This window comes from Pygocentrus nattereri, chromosome 5 (assembly GCF_015220715.1).
Source record: "Pygocentrus nattereri isolate fPygNat1 chromosome 5, fPygNat1.pri, whole genome shotgun sequence".
Taxonomy (NCBI): Eukaryota; Metazoa; Chordata; class Actinopteri; order Characiformes; family Serrasalmidae; genus Pygocentrus; species Pygocentrus nattereri.
Window position 1 is genome coordinate 5,471,879 of NC_051215.1, and position 17,180 is coordinate 5,489,058.

The window sequence follows — 17,180 nt, forward strand, 5'->3', positions numbered from 1 at the left end:
TGTTGGTACAGTTTTGCTGTTATCCCAGGTGGTTGCAAAGGTGTTTTAAGGCCAGTGCTATGTTGTTCCAAGTGGTTGCTAAGGTGTTGTTTGGCCAGTGCTTTGTTATTCCAGGTGGTTGCTAAGGTGTTGTTAGGCCAGTGCTATATTGTCCCAAGTGGTTGCTAAAGTGTTGTTAGGCCAGTGCGATGTTATCCCATGTGGTTGCTAAGGTGTTGCTAGACTTTTGCTATGTTGTCCCAAGTAGTTTCTATAGTTGTTTCTATTGTGTCAACCAATATGGAATGCTGGCCCAAATGAATACATTTTATTGTAGTTATTTATTTATTTGTGTTAACAAGGTTTTTCTACATCAATTGTTCTTTCAAGCTTGCATTTCCAATTTCAATCAGCTGGAGTGTACACTGTCATTGAAGCAAAACCAAACCAAATACTATACAATTCTGAAATTCATGTAAATTAATTTATATGTCATATTGTGTAGTTAAATGAATGCACTGGATATGTAAATAATAACTCTAAGGAGAAAAAATCAAGATATTGGTCAAAACTCTTGACCTTATCTTTTACACAGATCAATGCAGATATTCACTCCAACAAAGCAGAGGTTACATCAGGTGTAATAAACGCAGCAGCGATGTCTCTAGGGGGCAGTTATGCTTCAGAAGGGCGAGAGAGTGTTGAGGTAATGGATGTTTTAATCTAGCGGAAGGTACAGCCGGCCCACTAACGTGTTAGCTGGACACCTTGGGTCAGGCTTTTATGATTTGTGTGATGTGTGCTCAGGAAGACATTTTCCATTTGGCGAGTACCCTGCAAGTTCTAGGAAAGAACGGAGGTGAGCTGTCTTAATGGACAAAGCCAGGGACACCACAGGCAGGCTGGACAGTAATTGGTTTACAGCCAGAAGCGTATCATTTGTGTCAAGGAAAGGTGCTCAACTGCTCTGACCCTTGGGCAAGAGTAGCCACATGGAAAAGATGTCCTTATTTGCACTATTAAACCAGCCATATGCCCACATGCAATTGGAGCAAGCATATTATACTCTCACTGTCCACTTTCCAAGCTCAGTCTATCTATTTGCCAATTTTACAGATCTACAAGTACAAAATTTCAACTTTCCTTTAACAAGGTTTCTGTTGAACCACTAAATTATGCTTCATCACAGTCCATCAGTTTAAAACCCCTTATACTGTATGTAAACAATGCCATTCACTATATAATACATCTAATGTCATGGTGTAATTACTGGCAGAAGCTGATCATAAATATACAAGTATTGTTTTATAGATACAACATTCAGTGCTTATGTGTAGATTTCAAAGCTCATATACAGGTACCCTTCAAATATAGTGTAAAGAAAACAGATTCATTTATTTAGATTTATTTATTTTGGACATATGCAAAATGTACTCAAAATTTCACAGATATTTCTACATAATTCAGTCATCACTGATAGCAACCAGATGACGTGATGTCTACAACACAGATGCAGCTATTTTAAAACCATTAAGCCTGCGTGGTTTTATATGTAATGCCAATGATGGTAAAATAATGGTAAATCTGAAAATTAAGTCTTCTTTGGGGATATTTTTGCCTTAGAACACCTGAATGTGTGTCTCCAAAATGACAATATGATTAAAAATTTTGTTTTTGGCTTCTCAAAATTGCCATAACAACAATGCCTCAGACATCAGGCAGTGTTTCTAAAACCAGCACATGTCATCCCTCATGGCCTGTTAGGGAGCTTTTAGAGGTATTAAGCTCTTCAGATGTCTGGTTCCTATCACCAGCACTGGGAACAATTCTGACTCTGCAAATTTGCCTTGGACGCCGCATTTCACGTCCAACCATTCTCAATGACTTTGTTTACATGCTAGTGACTATACAGAATTCCCTGCTGTAGGATTCCGATAAACCATTTAGAATTCATTTCATTTGAGGATGCCATTCTTCATGGTCAACTGTACCTCAGTAGAAGGGTTGCAGCCTTTGTTTAGGTGGAGTTTAAGGATAGAGGTGTCCAATAAATAGGCCAATGTGTATATCGCTCTTGTCCAAAGAAAACCCTGCATGTCCATTTTTGTTGTTTTTCAGTTTTTGACATAATTGAAAAATGCCTGACATGGAGAAAATTCTGCTTCCATTGATTTACATTAAAACTAAAGTAGGTTTTTTCCTTCTCCTGTAATGTTACCATTCTGGAGATACAAGGTTTTCTTCCTGCAACAGTGATGTGTAAGTATTACAGATAAACCATTCTTGAAACAGAACAGCACAAGCATATGAAGTCATCATAAAACCGCTGAGAATCCCGGTGGTGTTATCCAAGCATGACAGCAAGCTATAGTCTTCTATTGGCTAACAAATACCACCAAGCTAACATTAGTGTAATTTGTTTTTGGACAACATCATAACAAACACACCAGTTCCATCAGCATTCAGCATAAAATGAATGTCAAAGGATGAGATTTTCACCCTTTCAGCCAGAGAATAAAGGTCAAGCTGATATAAGGTCATCTAGATAGCCAGCAATCTCACTAACTAGCTGTTAGCTTGTCATCATCTTCCTTTGATAAGTCATTGTTGTCAACCCCAAAGCAGCTGTGGAAGGTATAGAAACTACTGCAGCAGTACTGTGTTACATAATCATGTTTACAACAGATGTAGCAATGGTTACATTGTTCATTTTGGCCAGAGCACCACTTTAAGAAAACATCGGTTTTTGTTTTGGATTTTTTTTTTTAATGTTAGGTTTATGTTACAAGAAAAAGACAGAAAAAAAGAAAAACAATAAATGTCTTGAGATCGTCTTTGTGTGACTTCTATGGGGAAAAATGCGAGCATCCTTGTCACCAGACCGTTTTTGATTGGTTGGCTTGGCATTTGCAAGTCTCCTGACAGAGTGTGTGATTGCTTGTGAGATTAAGCGTCCCTGAGTCACTGAGTTTGACTGACATTCAAATTACAGCTGTGTTTGCCATGCAAATAAGCCAGATTGGCTTACGTGAGATGGATCTGTCGACAGAAGCTATTGGGCAGGTGATAAATGGGAACAAAGCCCTCCCAGGGGAGGGGAGCGAGTGAATGAACAGGCTGCTGTCCCGGAGCTGCTCTCGGAGGCTGTGGGCCACTGGGCAGGGCCACAACTGGGATGACAATGCAATAATGAAACCAGGTAAGCAATGAGTGGAAGTGTTTACAGGAATGCTCCAGTGTTTTTCAGCCTAATCTCTATCTATCATGAGGAAATGAAGCAGTTCTTATGAGGTTTTACCTGGCTTTCCGAAATTGGACAGTAGTTGTAGTCACTGTTGCATTCACCTATGGTTTTCTGATATTCATACACAATCAGGCATGAACCCCTGTGCTGGTATCATGACCATAAATTACTTGTCTCTTCTCTGAAAGGGCAAATTAAACAGCCTTACCGCATAATTAGTTTAAAAAATATCTTTGACTGAAGAATTCATGTGTTTTACTCCACTAAAGTCAGACACCATAAAGGCAATCGCCTAATTCCCAGTCAAAACAACAGTAAGTACAAGTCATTCATTTTTCATGAGATTTTAGTGGATATACAATCATCCTAAAGCATAAAGTTTCCAAAACTGTTCATAAAACTATCAAAAACTACACAGACTCCTAAGAACCATGCAAGACTTGGTAGACCACCAAAACTGTCTCATCACATCAGATCCGCAGTTCTCAATGCTTTTTAAAAGCTCTACTCTAGATTCACATCTAAAAAAGAAAAAAAAAAAACAAAGAACACCATCTAAACATTACTGGGCATGTTTGGGATTACTTGGATTATGTAGAGCAGAAAATGCAACGAAGTTCTAAGACTGAACTTTGGAAGTGTAGAAAAATATCCCTGCAGACGTCTTTGAAAAATAGAAAGCAAGTCTTCTGAACAATAAAGGCAAAAGGTAGACACACTACATACTAAACATTCTGATGTTGCTGTTAAGTTGTTGACGATTCTATATATCCACTTGTTTTCTGAAGCTAAAAGATAAACTTCTGATGCTGAACTATTCAAATGCAGGTTGAAAAGTGTTATTTCTTTAATTGTTCTGCAAAAACACAAAAGAATATTCCATATTCTTAGAAAAAAATAACAAATATAACCGTTCGAGCACAGTATTGATGGATACTAGTTTGGCTGAGTTTGAATCGTTAGTGTTTTGTTTATGTCTTCATTAGTCATTTACGTTTATGGCATTTGCCTGACGCTCTTATCCAGAGCAACTTACAGATTTGATCATTTTACACAGGTAGGTGAAGGCGATGTTAGGAGCCTTGCCCAAGGACTCTTATTGGTATAGTGTAGGGTGTTTACCCAGGTGGGGATTGAATCCCAGTCTACAGCGTAGAAGGCAGAGGCGTTAACCACTACACTAACCAACCATAGTCCTCAAATCTACATGCATTTATAGGATCCTGCTGGTATGGGTTCATGCTGGTTTCTTTCCTTTCAATGATGTGCGCAAAAATGGTAGTTATAACTGTGAATAGCTCCCCCCTTGTGGAAAATCTTTAGCCTGCGAAACATGCACAGTTACAAGCCTAAGGTGTGGCCGAGTGGATATTGCAAGTACTTACGTTTTGCAGCTGCAGGCCGGAATGAGGCCTGAGGCTGGATTTGCATGGCAGGCCAGACGAGCTAAGGCTGTAGTTCTTCAGGCTGCGGCTTTCTTTCAGATGGGCTTGGAGCTTTTCCCTTCGTCTCCTGTAGGGGGCAAAGCCATCATTATTTGATCCGGTAATTCATGAAGACATTTACCACTCACAAATGGACTCATAGTGCAGGCACATACATGCACATATATCACCTATAAAGCCGTGCTCCAAAATAAGGGCATTCAGTTGTTTTCCTGGGCAATAAATTCATTATAGGTCATTTCAAATGGCGCTACGTCAAGGCTTGAATCCTGCAGCCGGCAGGTCACTCAGTCAGTCACATCGTTATATAAATTTTATTGAAATCGAACGCCCATTCTTCTCACTGTTCTGCTCCATAAGCCTTGAGTGACAGGCATCTATTATTCCTGCCATGTTTGTCCAGCGGCAGGGGCAGACGGCGACTATCTCGGGCCAGGCTATGTGCTTTCAGGTAGAAAATTAAAAAAGATTTGATCAGCATTTAAAAGACCCTCAGTCCACGCTGAGATCAAATAACCAGGCTAATAAGCCATAATATTTGGCCACTGCAGCCAGATCCATAGGCCGAACAGTCTGTGGGCCTGCTTTGAAGTTAGCGGCGTGGCACGCAGATAATGAAGAGGGTTGCGATTCACACTGGCTGTGTGACATCTTTTTTGAAACAAACGTTTCAAAGTCTCATCTTTCAGCACCCCATGAGGCTAATTAGTTCCATCCTTCAACTTGCCGTGTGTTTTTGTGAGCAGAATGTTCATATCCGAGGTAAAACATCTTCTACATGCTATCAATAAAGTTAAGACTACTGATCAACTGTAGCGTGCTGAACTAAGCAATGGGTTTCAATGATTTTAACACATCTTTGGCTCTATTTTGAACTAGCACACACCTTTATATCCAGTGAAACCTAAGCTGACTGTAAAAGGTAACAGTGTAGAGAACACTACAGACGTTGTTTGGACTAGTCGCGTGTATTTTTGTGAACACAATTTCCATTTAAAGTAAATGTCTCCATTAATTAGAGCACATATTGTCCAGATTTTAGAAAATGGGGGTTTGACTAGTGATCAAGTCAAGTCAGAAGAACACAACAATACATACACTGTGGATGCTATATATTTTGAACTAGCACGTGCTCAACAGCCAGTTCTAACTGGCAAGTTCCATCCTTTAACGTGTCACATCTGGGAAATGTAAACACAATTTCAATGTTAAGGTAAAATGTTTCTTAAAACATTAAAAAAAATCAAAGTACACTTTCTGTAGACTCTATTAATAGGTTAGAATGATTGCACGAGGCATCCTGAACTAAGTGATCAAGTGTCCGACTACCCTCATGTTGTGAATGCTATTATTGTGAAGCTAAACACATATCTGCATATATTTTGAGCTTGCAGATGCTCAACAGCACCATATTTCAGCACCCCTGATTCTAACTGGCAAGTTCCATCCGTTATCTTGCCACATGCGTCAACAGAATATAAATGAAGGTAAAATGCTTCTTCAAAAAGTAAAAAAAATGACTAACTAAATAAATAAATACAAATAAAAAGTACACATCTTACAGACACTATTAATAGAGTAGAGCGACCACAAGAGGCATCCTGGTCAAAAGTGTCCAAATATCCTCACATTGGGAATGCTATTAGCATGAAGCTGCCTACACATGGCCATATTGTTAACCAGCACACACTTTGTGTTCAATTCAATCAGCAGTCATTGTACAAAAGTAAGAGAATCAGAGAGGAGAACATTATACAATATATTAAGTTACTTCAACTGTTTTAATGAAGCAGCCTCATCTTTCAGCACGATGCCTACTTTAACTTGCCATCTCTGTTTTCTGTGAACAGATTTTGAATTTTTAAGCTAAAATATTCTAAAAAAACAACAAATAATCAGGCAAAAAAAGGATGATAACCAAAGCACATTTTCCAGCACTAACTTCATGCTAGTCTAAGCAGGTCTACTGCTGGTGTGATACTGGTTTAGCTGGTCACCTGGCATAGTCTTGCTGGTTGACCAGCATACCAGCATCCACAACATTTGCTGGTTTCGGTGGTGATAGGCATATTGACTTCCATTGGCTGACCAGCATAGACGCACCCAAAACACAACTGTTGTTGGTTTGGCTGTTGACCATACAGTATGCTGATCTATATTGCTTTTTCCAGCAAGATACATTTCCCAGCAATTCCATTATGCTAACTGGCAAGTCTTCCAGCTCGTCATGTTTGTTTTCTATGACTTGATAAAACACAACGGGGATACATTTTCCAAAAACTAGCAATGAGGTTAAGACTAGTGATCAAATCTGGCACTGAACTATGTAATCAGAAGTAAACAATGATACTCAAGATGTGAATGCTATTAATATGAAGCTAACTACAGATATCTGGCTGTTTTTGTGCTCCCTTCCATTTAAAACCTCTGTAACAGGTGACTGAATCAGGTGACTGAATCAGGTGACTGAATCAGGTGACTGTAACAGGTGAACTGAATCAATGTTCCAGGTGGACAAAAGGGCTGCTGTCTTGAGCACGATCAAAGAAAGGCTATGTTATTCAGCACCAGCTACACTAGACCCACCAAAACGTCTAATTCAAAGCTGGTTTTGAAGACAGAATCCAACGCAGCAGCTACTTTCCGAGAAAACCCTGTCCTGCCTTCAAATTGTTATGTTTCTAGTCTACTCCTTGCCAGAGGTTGTTAGAATGACCTCTCCTTCAGCTGTTACGGTTTCAGGAGCATAGCAGACGTCTGCAAATTCCGAGATATACTCACTTGTTCCGGCAGTAGAGAGCCATACAGAGTGTTCCCAGAAAGCTGATTCCCATGGCGATGCATGTGATTGACAGCACTTGCCTCTTGTACACCTCCTTGCTCTCTGTTTAGGATTACAGACACAGCAGAACATCAGAAAGAACATTGAGATGAGCCAAAGCAGAGCATGCCTGCCTTCAGAATGTAGCAGCAGTTCCTAAAATACTACGTACATGAAACAGAGGTAATTTGAGGAATAAAATGGAGCTTTACATACACAGAAGGGCATGTATGCATTTTAATGGTCAAAATGCTGGTTTATGGTCCGAGATAATGCACCATGTCATTGCCAGGGAACACTACCATCAAATCAACATGGTGGGAAATCGAGTCCTGAAAGAGGCTGATTGGTAGCAGCAGAGTAATGGATGTTTTTCCTCCATGGGGACTGGCGCCACTGGAGAAGACTTAAAGTCTTAATGGACACCATTAAGCATGAAAAATGGCAGCTGTCTCTTCTCATATGAATAGTAAATCATGCTCGGCTTCACAGATATTAATAGGCAATCAATCAGATTATGCTCAGGCACAACAGGCTTTACAAGAAAGGTGCTACAAAAAATCACATTCACAACGGCGACGGTGATGAATGTGGGCACAACACCGAGCCGGTGTGACGAGAAATACGATGATTTCATTTTAATGGAAAAGTCGTAATTGCGGCTGTAATTGCGGCTGGAAGGGACAAAGGAAGCTTTAATAATCTTTACAATAATTCAGCTAAATTAATGGTAAAATCATAAAGGCGAAATGGACCATCAATGGATACGTGTGTCGCAGCTCACTTAACAGGCAAAATGAACCCGTTAAAATGGACCAAAATCTCAAACTCAAGCATGTTTTATTCCGTTTTATCTGACAGCAAAATTTAGGCTTCAGGATTGTTGTGACTAAGATTTTTAGCAGCGTTTGTTTTTATATATGGCAGCATGTCATACAGTGGATGGCTGTAACTAGTCTTGCAGGGCCAGATGTGATCTTGTGATGAGAGCACACATCTGGGGGGACGACATTGTGGACTTTCAGTGTTTGGTGTTGGAATTTCCACGAACATGGGCATGTCACTCTAAAACCCATCCCCAAGTCCCTGAATTATGTGGACCTTCCTTTTCAATTCAATATGTGGAAGACTTGGTGGTTGGTGATTTCATACAGGGAGTCCCAAAAAAATGGACATCATTTCATAGTCTAATAACATAGCCAACATAACATTCTCCCTTAAATGATCTCAAATTGTAGCACAGTGTGTAAAAACTAACCAAGTTTAATTTGGAATGTTTTCTTCAGTTCTTCAGACGTTCACTAGACATGAAGAGGCATTTTGTGTGTTAGAATATGCTCAAACACAGTCAAACAGAAGTGTTCAAAAAAAAAAATCAATAAAAATGCACCAACTGGGAAGCAGATTTAGACATGGCACAAAAAATTCAATGAGGGAGGCTGTCTGTACTGGGCAAAGGGATCTGGAACAACCAGTATCGGAAGACATCGTCAATCACGTTCGAGAAACATTTTTGCCAAACACTAGGAAGTCTGCAAGAAGACCATCTCTGGAAACCTGTGCTTGGTAGGAGCTGGACTACTGACTTGGCGTGTGTCGTGTCACAGGCGGTGCGCATATTGAACATTTGTGAAGCTGTGAAATCAGTTCTAAAACCTACATCCCTCTGAATTTCTTGTTCGAACTTCGAAATCTTGTACTGTTCAGCATGAAGCCTATTTAATTTTGTTTGACTAGGACATGTAGTTACTGAGATATGCACATCGCAAATGATGTCAAATTTTTAGGACACCCTGTATTTTTATTATTAAGTACCGTCGGTAATGGGTGTTCTTTTTGCATGCTTTTTAATGGGCATGACAGCACATCGTTTAGCTCGAATACAAATAAGAGAGCTCATCTTTTCTGAAACTTGGCTGCCAGTTCTTTCCACATAACGTTTGACTGTATTGTCTCGACTATGAATGACAGAGGTCATGGACAGCTGCTGGTAACCCATTATCAGCTTCTTCTATCTTCTAAAGCTATTGCACAGTCTACAGAATGTTTTGTAAAATGTCATGTTCAGTGGTTCAGTGTTGGATTGGATGGAAATTTACTCAGTTTGTTCCAACCAGCAATGTTCCCACCCACATTTAGCCCCAAAAGATCTATGGTTGCCCCTATTCTCGGTTTGAGATCACGACTGGCTCCACAGGACTAGGCTCGAACTAGCCTTCAGGACACAAAGGTCCAGCCAAATGCAACGTATAAAGAGAAATGTCCTCATAATGTGGTAGAGAAATATAGCCAACTGTGCAGAAAGTGTTTCTGTGTTTTTGCAATTAAACCCTTCATTTCAACATGTAGTTTAGGTTGTATAATGTCGTGTTAAATGGACATTTGTCATTGTTGTTATACTGTATTCTATGGAGCCTTGCTGGTGACATCCCAGACAAATTAAAATAACGTGTGGCCATGGCTTAGTAAGGAGTGCGAATGAAATCATGCCTTACTAAATTGTGGTCACTTATTTCTACAGTGTGTCATCAGCAGGGCTCCATAGGAGAGCATTGTGTTCATCCAGTGTTCTTTCACTACAGTACCCAGCAGGCATTACACAAATAAATCAAATAGCCCTTAAGGCTCAACCTCAAGTACCCTCCACAAAGTGCTTGTAGTTTTTCAAAAGCAACTCTAATCTAAGGAGGTTATCCTTTAAAATCAAAAATTTTACTCTGGAGACCACCACAACAACCAAGACAACAGACCATATGAGTACCCTACTGTTCCCATTAGCCGGAGTTTGGCAGCAACATCCTTTTCTGGTGTAGTTTTAATTTATGCTTTTTCTAAACTCTGTCAAAAAACACATAAGCAAGTCTATTTGAGATTACTTAACAACACCACGCATGTTGGGAGAGAGTCTATGATGATTTAGGAATGCAATTTGTGGAACTGGTACAAGCTTCATAATGCAGCTTGTTAGTTACATTAGCTTTTTAGCTTGAGCACAGAAGGACTGAGCATGTTGTGCTTAATTGACTACATTTGGGAAACGGGAAAACTGAATTAAATTCGATTTGTGTCCTAATTATAACACTAATGTCAACTTTTCTGCCTCCATTTCCTCTTTTTTCAAGACAGCCTAAGGACCCTATGCCTTCTCACAGTGGCTCTGGTGCTCTGGGACAGGAGGTCACGCATTAACCCAACTGCTCTTCCCACAATGCACCTCTTTCCATGCATCAGCACCTCTTCTCTACTTTTGTGTCTAAAGTGATACGTTAAGAAGTGGAAATTGCAGAAATTATAGCCAACAAATCTAATATTTCTCCCCACATGGTGCATGGTTTCGCCCAGCGCGGCAGGGATCGCCTGGATGATTCGGCCCATTTCTGGATATTTTTTTACTCATTCTAAGTAATCTCATCGAGTGAAATCCCCAGACTCTATTAGCACATCATTTTTTCCTCCAGGCATTTATTTCTTAAATTTCATAACGCTTTTCACAGATCTGAGAGGAGAAAGAGTGTAAAATAAAGTGCATTGACAAATGATGGAGAAAGGAAGTTGGATTAGATCAAAACTTCTGGTCTAGGTTCTTTGAGTTCACAGAGCTAATTGCTGAGCCTTCTCCATAACCTCTGAAACCTACAGTACAGAGCAAAAGCTCATCTGTCATTAATTTCATTTCCAGTAAAAATGACCGTTAATCGTAAGTGATTCATTTTGCAGAGTCAGGCTATAATGTCCTCTCTGGCTTTGTCCGTCTCTTTCTTTGTTTTCTTGTTTTCCAGTGTCATGTGCTTTTGTTGACATCTTCCATGTGCTTTTGTTTTGGTTTCCAGCTCCTTCCTTTGGTCACACCTGTGTCTTGAGCTTAGATCCTGCCCAGCAATTGCTCCCAGGTGTGTCTTGTTTATGTTCTCAGTGTGTATAAACCCCTTGTTTCAGGTTTGTCTTTGCTTGATATTATGAATGTGAATGGCGGGCATGTCTGGATTGTTCATAGATCAGTTGTAGCGTTGTCGTTGCTTTAGTTTTGCCTCTTAGTTCTGTTTCATTTCCTGTTTATTTTCTCATGTTCTTGTTTTGCCTGCTCATTGCTTCGGTTTCTGCCATGGACTTCTATAAAAGCAGCTCGCACTTGTGTCCTGCTTCATCTCCAGCTCACTCAATGTTACGCAGATAAAAAGCAGAAAACATGTAGCATCTCCATCCTTGGCCTATATTACAGCTTCCATTGTTTTCAACAAAATCAGATTCAGACTCATAGCGTTGAGCTGTTTTCTGTCACGATTGGCCCCTCCCAGTCCTCCATGTTCTTTTGTTTTGCTTACTTGTTTTTCCTGGTCCTGCCCCCTTGTTTCCAGACCCTGCCCTTAATTGTACCCCCTGTTTTTATCACCCGTGTCTTATTAACCCTTGTTGTCTCTTTATTTAAGCCCAGATTTTTCCCTAGTTGTTTGCAGGTCTTTGTAGTATATTTTTTGTTCTTCTGGCTTCAGTTGCGTATTTATTCTGTTTTTCTTTTCATCATGTCTGTCCCCCAATCTGTCTGTGTTGGCTCTTTGACCCTGGACTGTCCAGACCCTGATGATGGATTTCCCTAATAAATCTCGCTTCTCTCAGCGTATGTGTCCGCCTCATCATCGTTCCTCACCGTTACATTTTCTCAGAGTGGAAAGATTGATATGAATTTTTTCAGATCTGAAGTTTCATTTTCTCCTTTCTTTCAAACATGCAAGTACTAGTTGATGGAGAGTTTTGGTATCTACCAGGACTTGCATGATTGTTACTGAGTCCCATTTCCTCTACAAATTTTAATTAAATGCTTTAATCTTCTGTTTATCCCCCACTAAAATTAAAAAACTAAATCTAGTCTAAATATCTAATATTTCTCATTTTGAGAGGGCTGTGTAAATATTATACAATGATAAAACTTCTTTCTAGACATTTTGTACTTGATTAAAGTAATTTTATGAAGTAAAATGATTTCACTCTACTGGCAGATCTTTTTTCTGGTTTTAAGAATATTTCCTATAATAGGTGAAATTGTCTGCCAATACAGTGAGATCGTTTAACTTAATAAAATTACTCAAAACAAGTAAAAGGTCTACTTGTCTAGATTTTTTTGCAGTGTATCGGAATAAGTCAGTGTGTTTCTACTGAATAAGTGGACACTGAAAAATTCAGTGTATATAACATTCTACTGACTCTGGGCTCAGTGTTTCTGTTGTTGTTTTAGTTTCTCATGTTGAAACCCTATGGAAGTTTAACTTTAGCATCTAGGCCATACAATTAAAATCCTAATCTGCCATAACGGAATTGTTTCATTTTCAGATGCCTGAAAAGTAGCACCGCATTAACACAACTGACCTCCACCAGTGTTTCATTAAGAACACTGGAATAATGGCTTGGAGAGAATGGGTAATTTATCTCAATTACATGGTGGCGAACGCTGGGCTCCATGCAACCATAGTGAGTAGCGTTTTTCCTCACAACACTATGCTGTTAATTCAGGAGGCTGTTAATGGAAAAATTACCAAAGACAAATAAGAACTGCTCTTTTTTTCCCATGAATTCAGGGCTGCTATTCATCTGGCCCAGTTATATTAAGCCTTTTGTGGCAGGTTTCAGTGCCAAATAGTATGTGTTTGTCCCTAAAAACCATGCGCACAAACTAGTCTATGATGCTCTATATACATAAACTGTTAGAAATAAAGGGAGAGAGTACGTACATCTGTTATTTCATCAAAGTACAAACAATGTACAGTGGTTTAAAGGTCCACTTTTGTACCTTAAATAAGTTTTTCATATATTTTTTTCATATCCTATCCTATGTTATACAACAGAACAGTGAAATAAAAGCCTGGAGGCGAGACGGGGTGTGTGGAGTCAGTACATCTTAAAAAATATCATTTCAGTGGATTATGGTTCAGCTCTGTTCTTTGAGGAACCTTTGAGGGTCCCACCCCAGTAACAAGAGGGGTACTGCCCCAGTGGCATCTATGTACACGCCCCATCCATCTATCCAATAAAAACTTCAATGCATTTCATTTGCTGGCTGCTTTAAAAGCAAATCATCTTCTTGTGTGTTCAGCAGGATAGTGGAATTATAGAATAGTGATAATACCCCTATAGCTTATTCCTGATTGGTGAAATTGGGGGTTACAACTTACCAATGACCACCCTTCCCCTACCCAGGAAGCACCACTTCATTAATGTTATCATTAATTAAACTTATCACTCCACTTTCACCAAAAATATCATTTCTGAGAATATGGGTGGAGAATACCTTACTACTGAACTTTATCGCCCAGCACTACCTCACTGTGTCCTGAAGAAGCCAAAGCATGGCTCTGGAATCGGCTCCATCATTAGGAAAGTGGAGCATGTCTCAAAAACAAGCCTGTCATCTTCCTCCTGCGAATCAGCCAGAGACATGACGAGGCAGGATTTGTGGCTTTCTTCCTTCATGCATGCCTGGCTCAGCCAGTCAACATTAGCCTGTTAGCCTCTCTCCACTTCTGTGGCGCAATTGTACAGAATCTAGACGTCACTGGGACATGATTTGTCCAACTTGTCACTCCACGTCAGGCGAATGACTTTGTGCTTTTCTCTGACTGTCAAGCCTGAGGATAAGCGTGCCAGCCAGAAAAGTCTCACTGATGCTCAGAGAAACTTTGCAGATGCCACACTTTCATTTCTGTGCTTATGTTTTAGTGTATTTAGCTCATTGTGGCAGCCAAATGTGGCCAGAGTGGTGAATATATTCATATTTCGACACCGTGGGGATGTTCAGCTGCTCTCCAAAAGCTTTTTATTAGTTTTTATTTGAAAAGTAAAAAAATACCAAAGCTGATCTTTTGAGTCCTGAAGTTAACATGATAATCGGGCCAAAATAGCAAATGTAAACATCCATAAACATGGCTAGTCGCACCCAACGGCAGTGCTGCAATAGTCTCTAGAGTGAGATTTTACAGTTTAAAGACCAGGAATCCCCCTTCTGATGATGTAACTTGAAGGTGGGATGAACTTTTGACCACTCTGCATTGTATATTTTCCAGGATTTCTTTATCGCCATGGGAGGATTCTGTGGTTACATGGTGAATTTGTGTAATGCATGCTGGGTATTGTAGTAATAGAATATTGATGAAAGAAAACACAGAAAAAGGATACAAACATCAGTAAAGAAGAATATCTAAACATCCTACAAAGACATTGAACAAACTTGCATGTGTGTGAACACAGCAGTGCTGAGGCCTGTTATTGAGCCGAGTGACCGAAAGACCTGACATTTCACTCTCGTTAGTATCCCTGAGAATCATCAAAAAAGCTGACCTCTTGACACATGCCCCTCAGTCTCTTGGCATATGCCTGAGTCCAGCTGCAGAGACTTTTTTTTCTTTACCATGGCATTCAGGCCATTATATTGACAACATAGCAAGTACAGCAATCTCAGCAAGCTTTCTTTCACAATCAGCTGCTACCAGACACAGTCCGTGGCTTATGCCCACTCTGATGCTATGTTTTTAAAAGTGAGCGGCCGACTTTTAGCAGGTAACAGGCTGAGCTTTTTGTGCCAGCATGACAGATGCCAATTTGACATGGCAAAAGAGGGAAAAACAAGCTTATATTGTTGATTCTTACTGTGTTTTTAAAGGAATCACAGGTAGACCCAACCAGACTGACTTTCAGGCCAGGCATTTGGTTCTCGCTGTTGAAAATCAACTCAACTGGGCCACAGTTGCACCAAATTGGTCAAATTCCAGTGAAAATTCAATAATGTAGTAAATATTAATAGACATTTGTGTTGAGGTCACATTAAAGCAGAAGGCCTGGTTCATTGGATACAGCCTTCAGAGAGAATGTGATACCCTTAACTAAGAATGGCTGAGCCTGTCCTGACAAAGGAAATTATAAGCCAAGCAATTGATCCTGAATGGAAGGGCACCTATTTAATCTTTCATTTGTTTCTTATTTTTCCCCACATACTATGAGCCCGGATGTTTTTCAGGCACAAAATCACAATTGCGTATAAAACTTTTTGGTCATCTATTAAATTTCAGTTGGAGTTACCTTAAAGTCCTTTTTCATCCATGTTTGCCTGTAGTTGGAATTGTGCAAATTACTGAAGAAGCTAGGCTCTGTTCACATTGGGTGTTTTGTGGATGTTAGAAGGGCTGCCCTAAAAAAAATTTGTTCTGGTATATATAAAAAAAAAAAAAAATTTAATCAAGACTTTTGATTATTGAATACACTGAATAGCACATTTCTATAGCAATGTGTAGTATTTTTGAATATACATTAATTGTATGATATTTATTGTATTGGCATAAGGGCAGATCCGATATCAGGGAGTGATTTAGTGGGGCAACCAATCAATCATCAAGCCCCATCAAATCAATCATTTATACATGCTTCTGTAGCGTCAAGTAGCAAAAATAATCCAAGTGAAACTAACCTTTGTGCACACTACAATTGCAATGTAAGTTTACGATGCATTTACAATTACAAATGTATTTCATAAATTTACAGTTGAGGACTGTCAATATAATTTACTTCATAAAGTATCATCTTGCTTTCTAAATATATTGTTCAATGATTATGCATGTCTATCCACATCCCTATGAAGGTAGCATTCAAATAAAATGTTAGAAAACAACAGAATTCCTTGCCAGTCAGTGAAAACTTATTGAGTATTTTACTAATTCTGAATTTTTTATAAGTGAAATGTTGAGAATCAGGTTGAACAAACTTGTAATACCCTTACAGCAGCAGCAGCGTTAGGAAGAGAAATATTAGATATGTAGACCTTTCTCTCAGTTACTGTGTTGTCACATCTGGCTATAATAGTAGCATTATTAAACTTCCATCTGCACCGTTTAACAGAGTGGCAATGGAGGGTCGCCAGTTTTCAGCCTTCCTAAAAATATTCCTTTGGTCTCAGTGTGGTTGATAGGAGGGCAGTTGGCATTTATGGTTGTTCCTTCAACATGGCAGAAAGGCTAGTTTGACTTGGCCGAACCACGTAACACAAAACTTAAAATATGAACTTGTGCATCTGCCACCGTGGAGTTTAACGCTGTTCAGAGGCAGCCCTGGAGTATCAACGTGGCAGACACCGGATCTCCATGTGAAAACAGCTGCATTCAGACAGGGTAACATGTTCTGCAAAAAATCCATGCTGGAACCGTGAGGAATTTGCCTGATACCAGTTTTGCAAAGCAGAAAAGGGACAAATCTTCGTGTTCAACACCACACCACACAGCCTTAAACGCATTTGCACTCACTGAGCTTCACTTGGGAGGAGAAAAAATTCCACCAGATTGAAGTCCTTGTACTCAGCCAATGCAAATATTAGCAAGTGCAATATTAGCACTGAACACACCCAGCAGAGAGACACAGCATTGTATTTCTACATTACCATAAACGAATCACTGAGCTACTGTGGTGAAGATCTGTTTCTCAAAGTTTTTAAGCAAAGCTTAAAAAGTCTCCAGGACTGCACATATGCCCGTGAATAAATATTTGTCTTGGAGCATTTTTAAGCATAAATGTGAGTAAATCTGTCCTGCTGTACAGCCCCCATTCGCTCTCCAGTTCAGTTTTACCTCCTTTTTTGATTGGCTACCTCATTAAAAGTGACACATGACGAGCAGATCTTTACAGCTGAAGTTGGACCTTTTTACAGTTGATCGAATGG

General features: G+C 39.6%; 1 protein-coding gene across 1 annotated transcript in view; it reads right to left on the reverse strand.

Annotated features, from left to right (window-relative positions):
• Positions 1 to 17,180, reverse strand: part of LOC108440704 (pro-neuregulin-3, membrane-bound isoform) — a 553,144-nt gene that overhangs the window by 28,768 nt on the left and 507,196 nt on the right. The window contains exons 5-6 of the mRNA XM_017719726.2: positions 7,450 to 7,552; positions 4,609 to 4,735 (exon numbers count right to left, since the gene is read on the reverse strand). Of these exons, the coding sequence (XP_017575215.1) occupies positions 4,609 to 4,735; positions 7,450 to 7,552 (230 nt within the window). The remainder of the gene's footprint in view (positions 1 to 4,608; positions 4,736 to 7,449; positions 7,553 to 17,180) is intronic.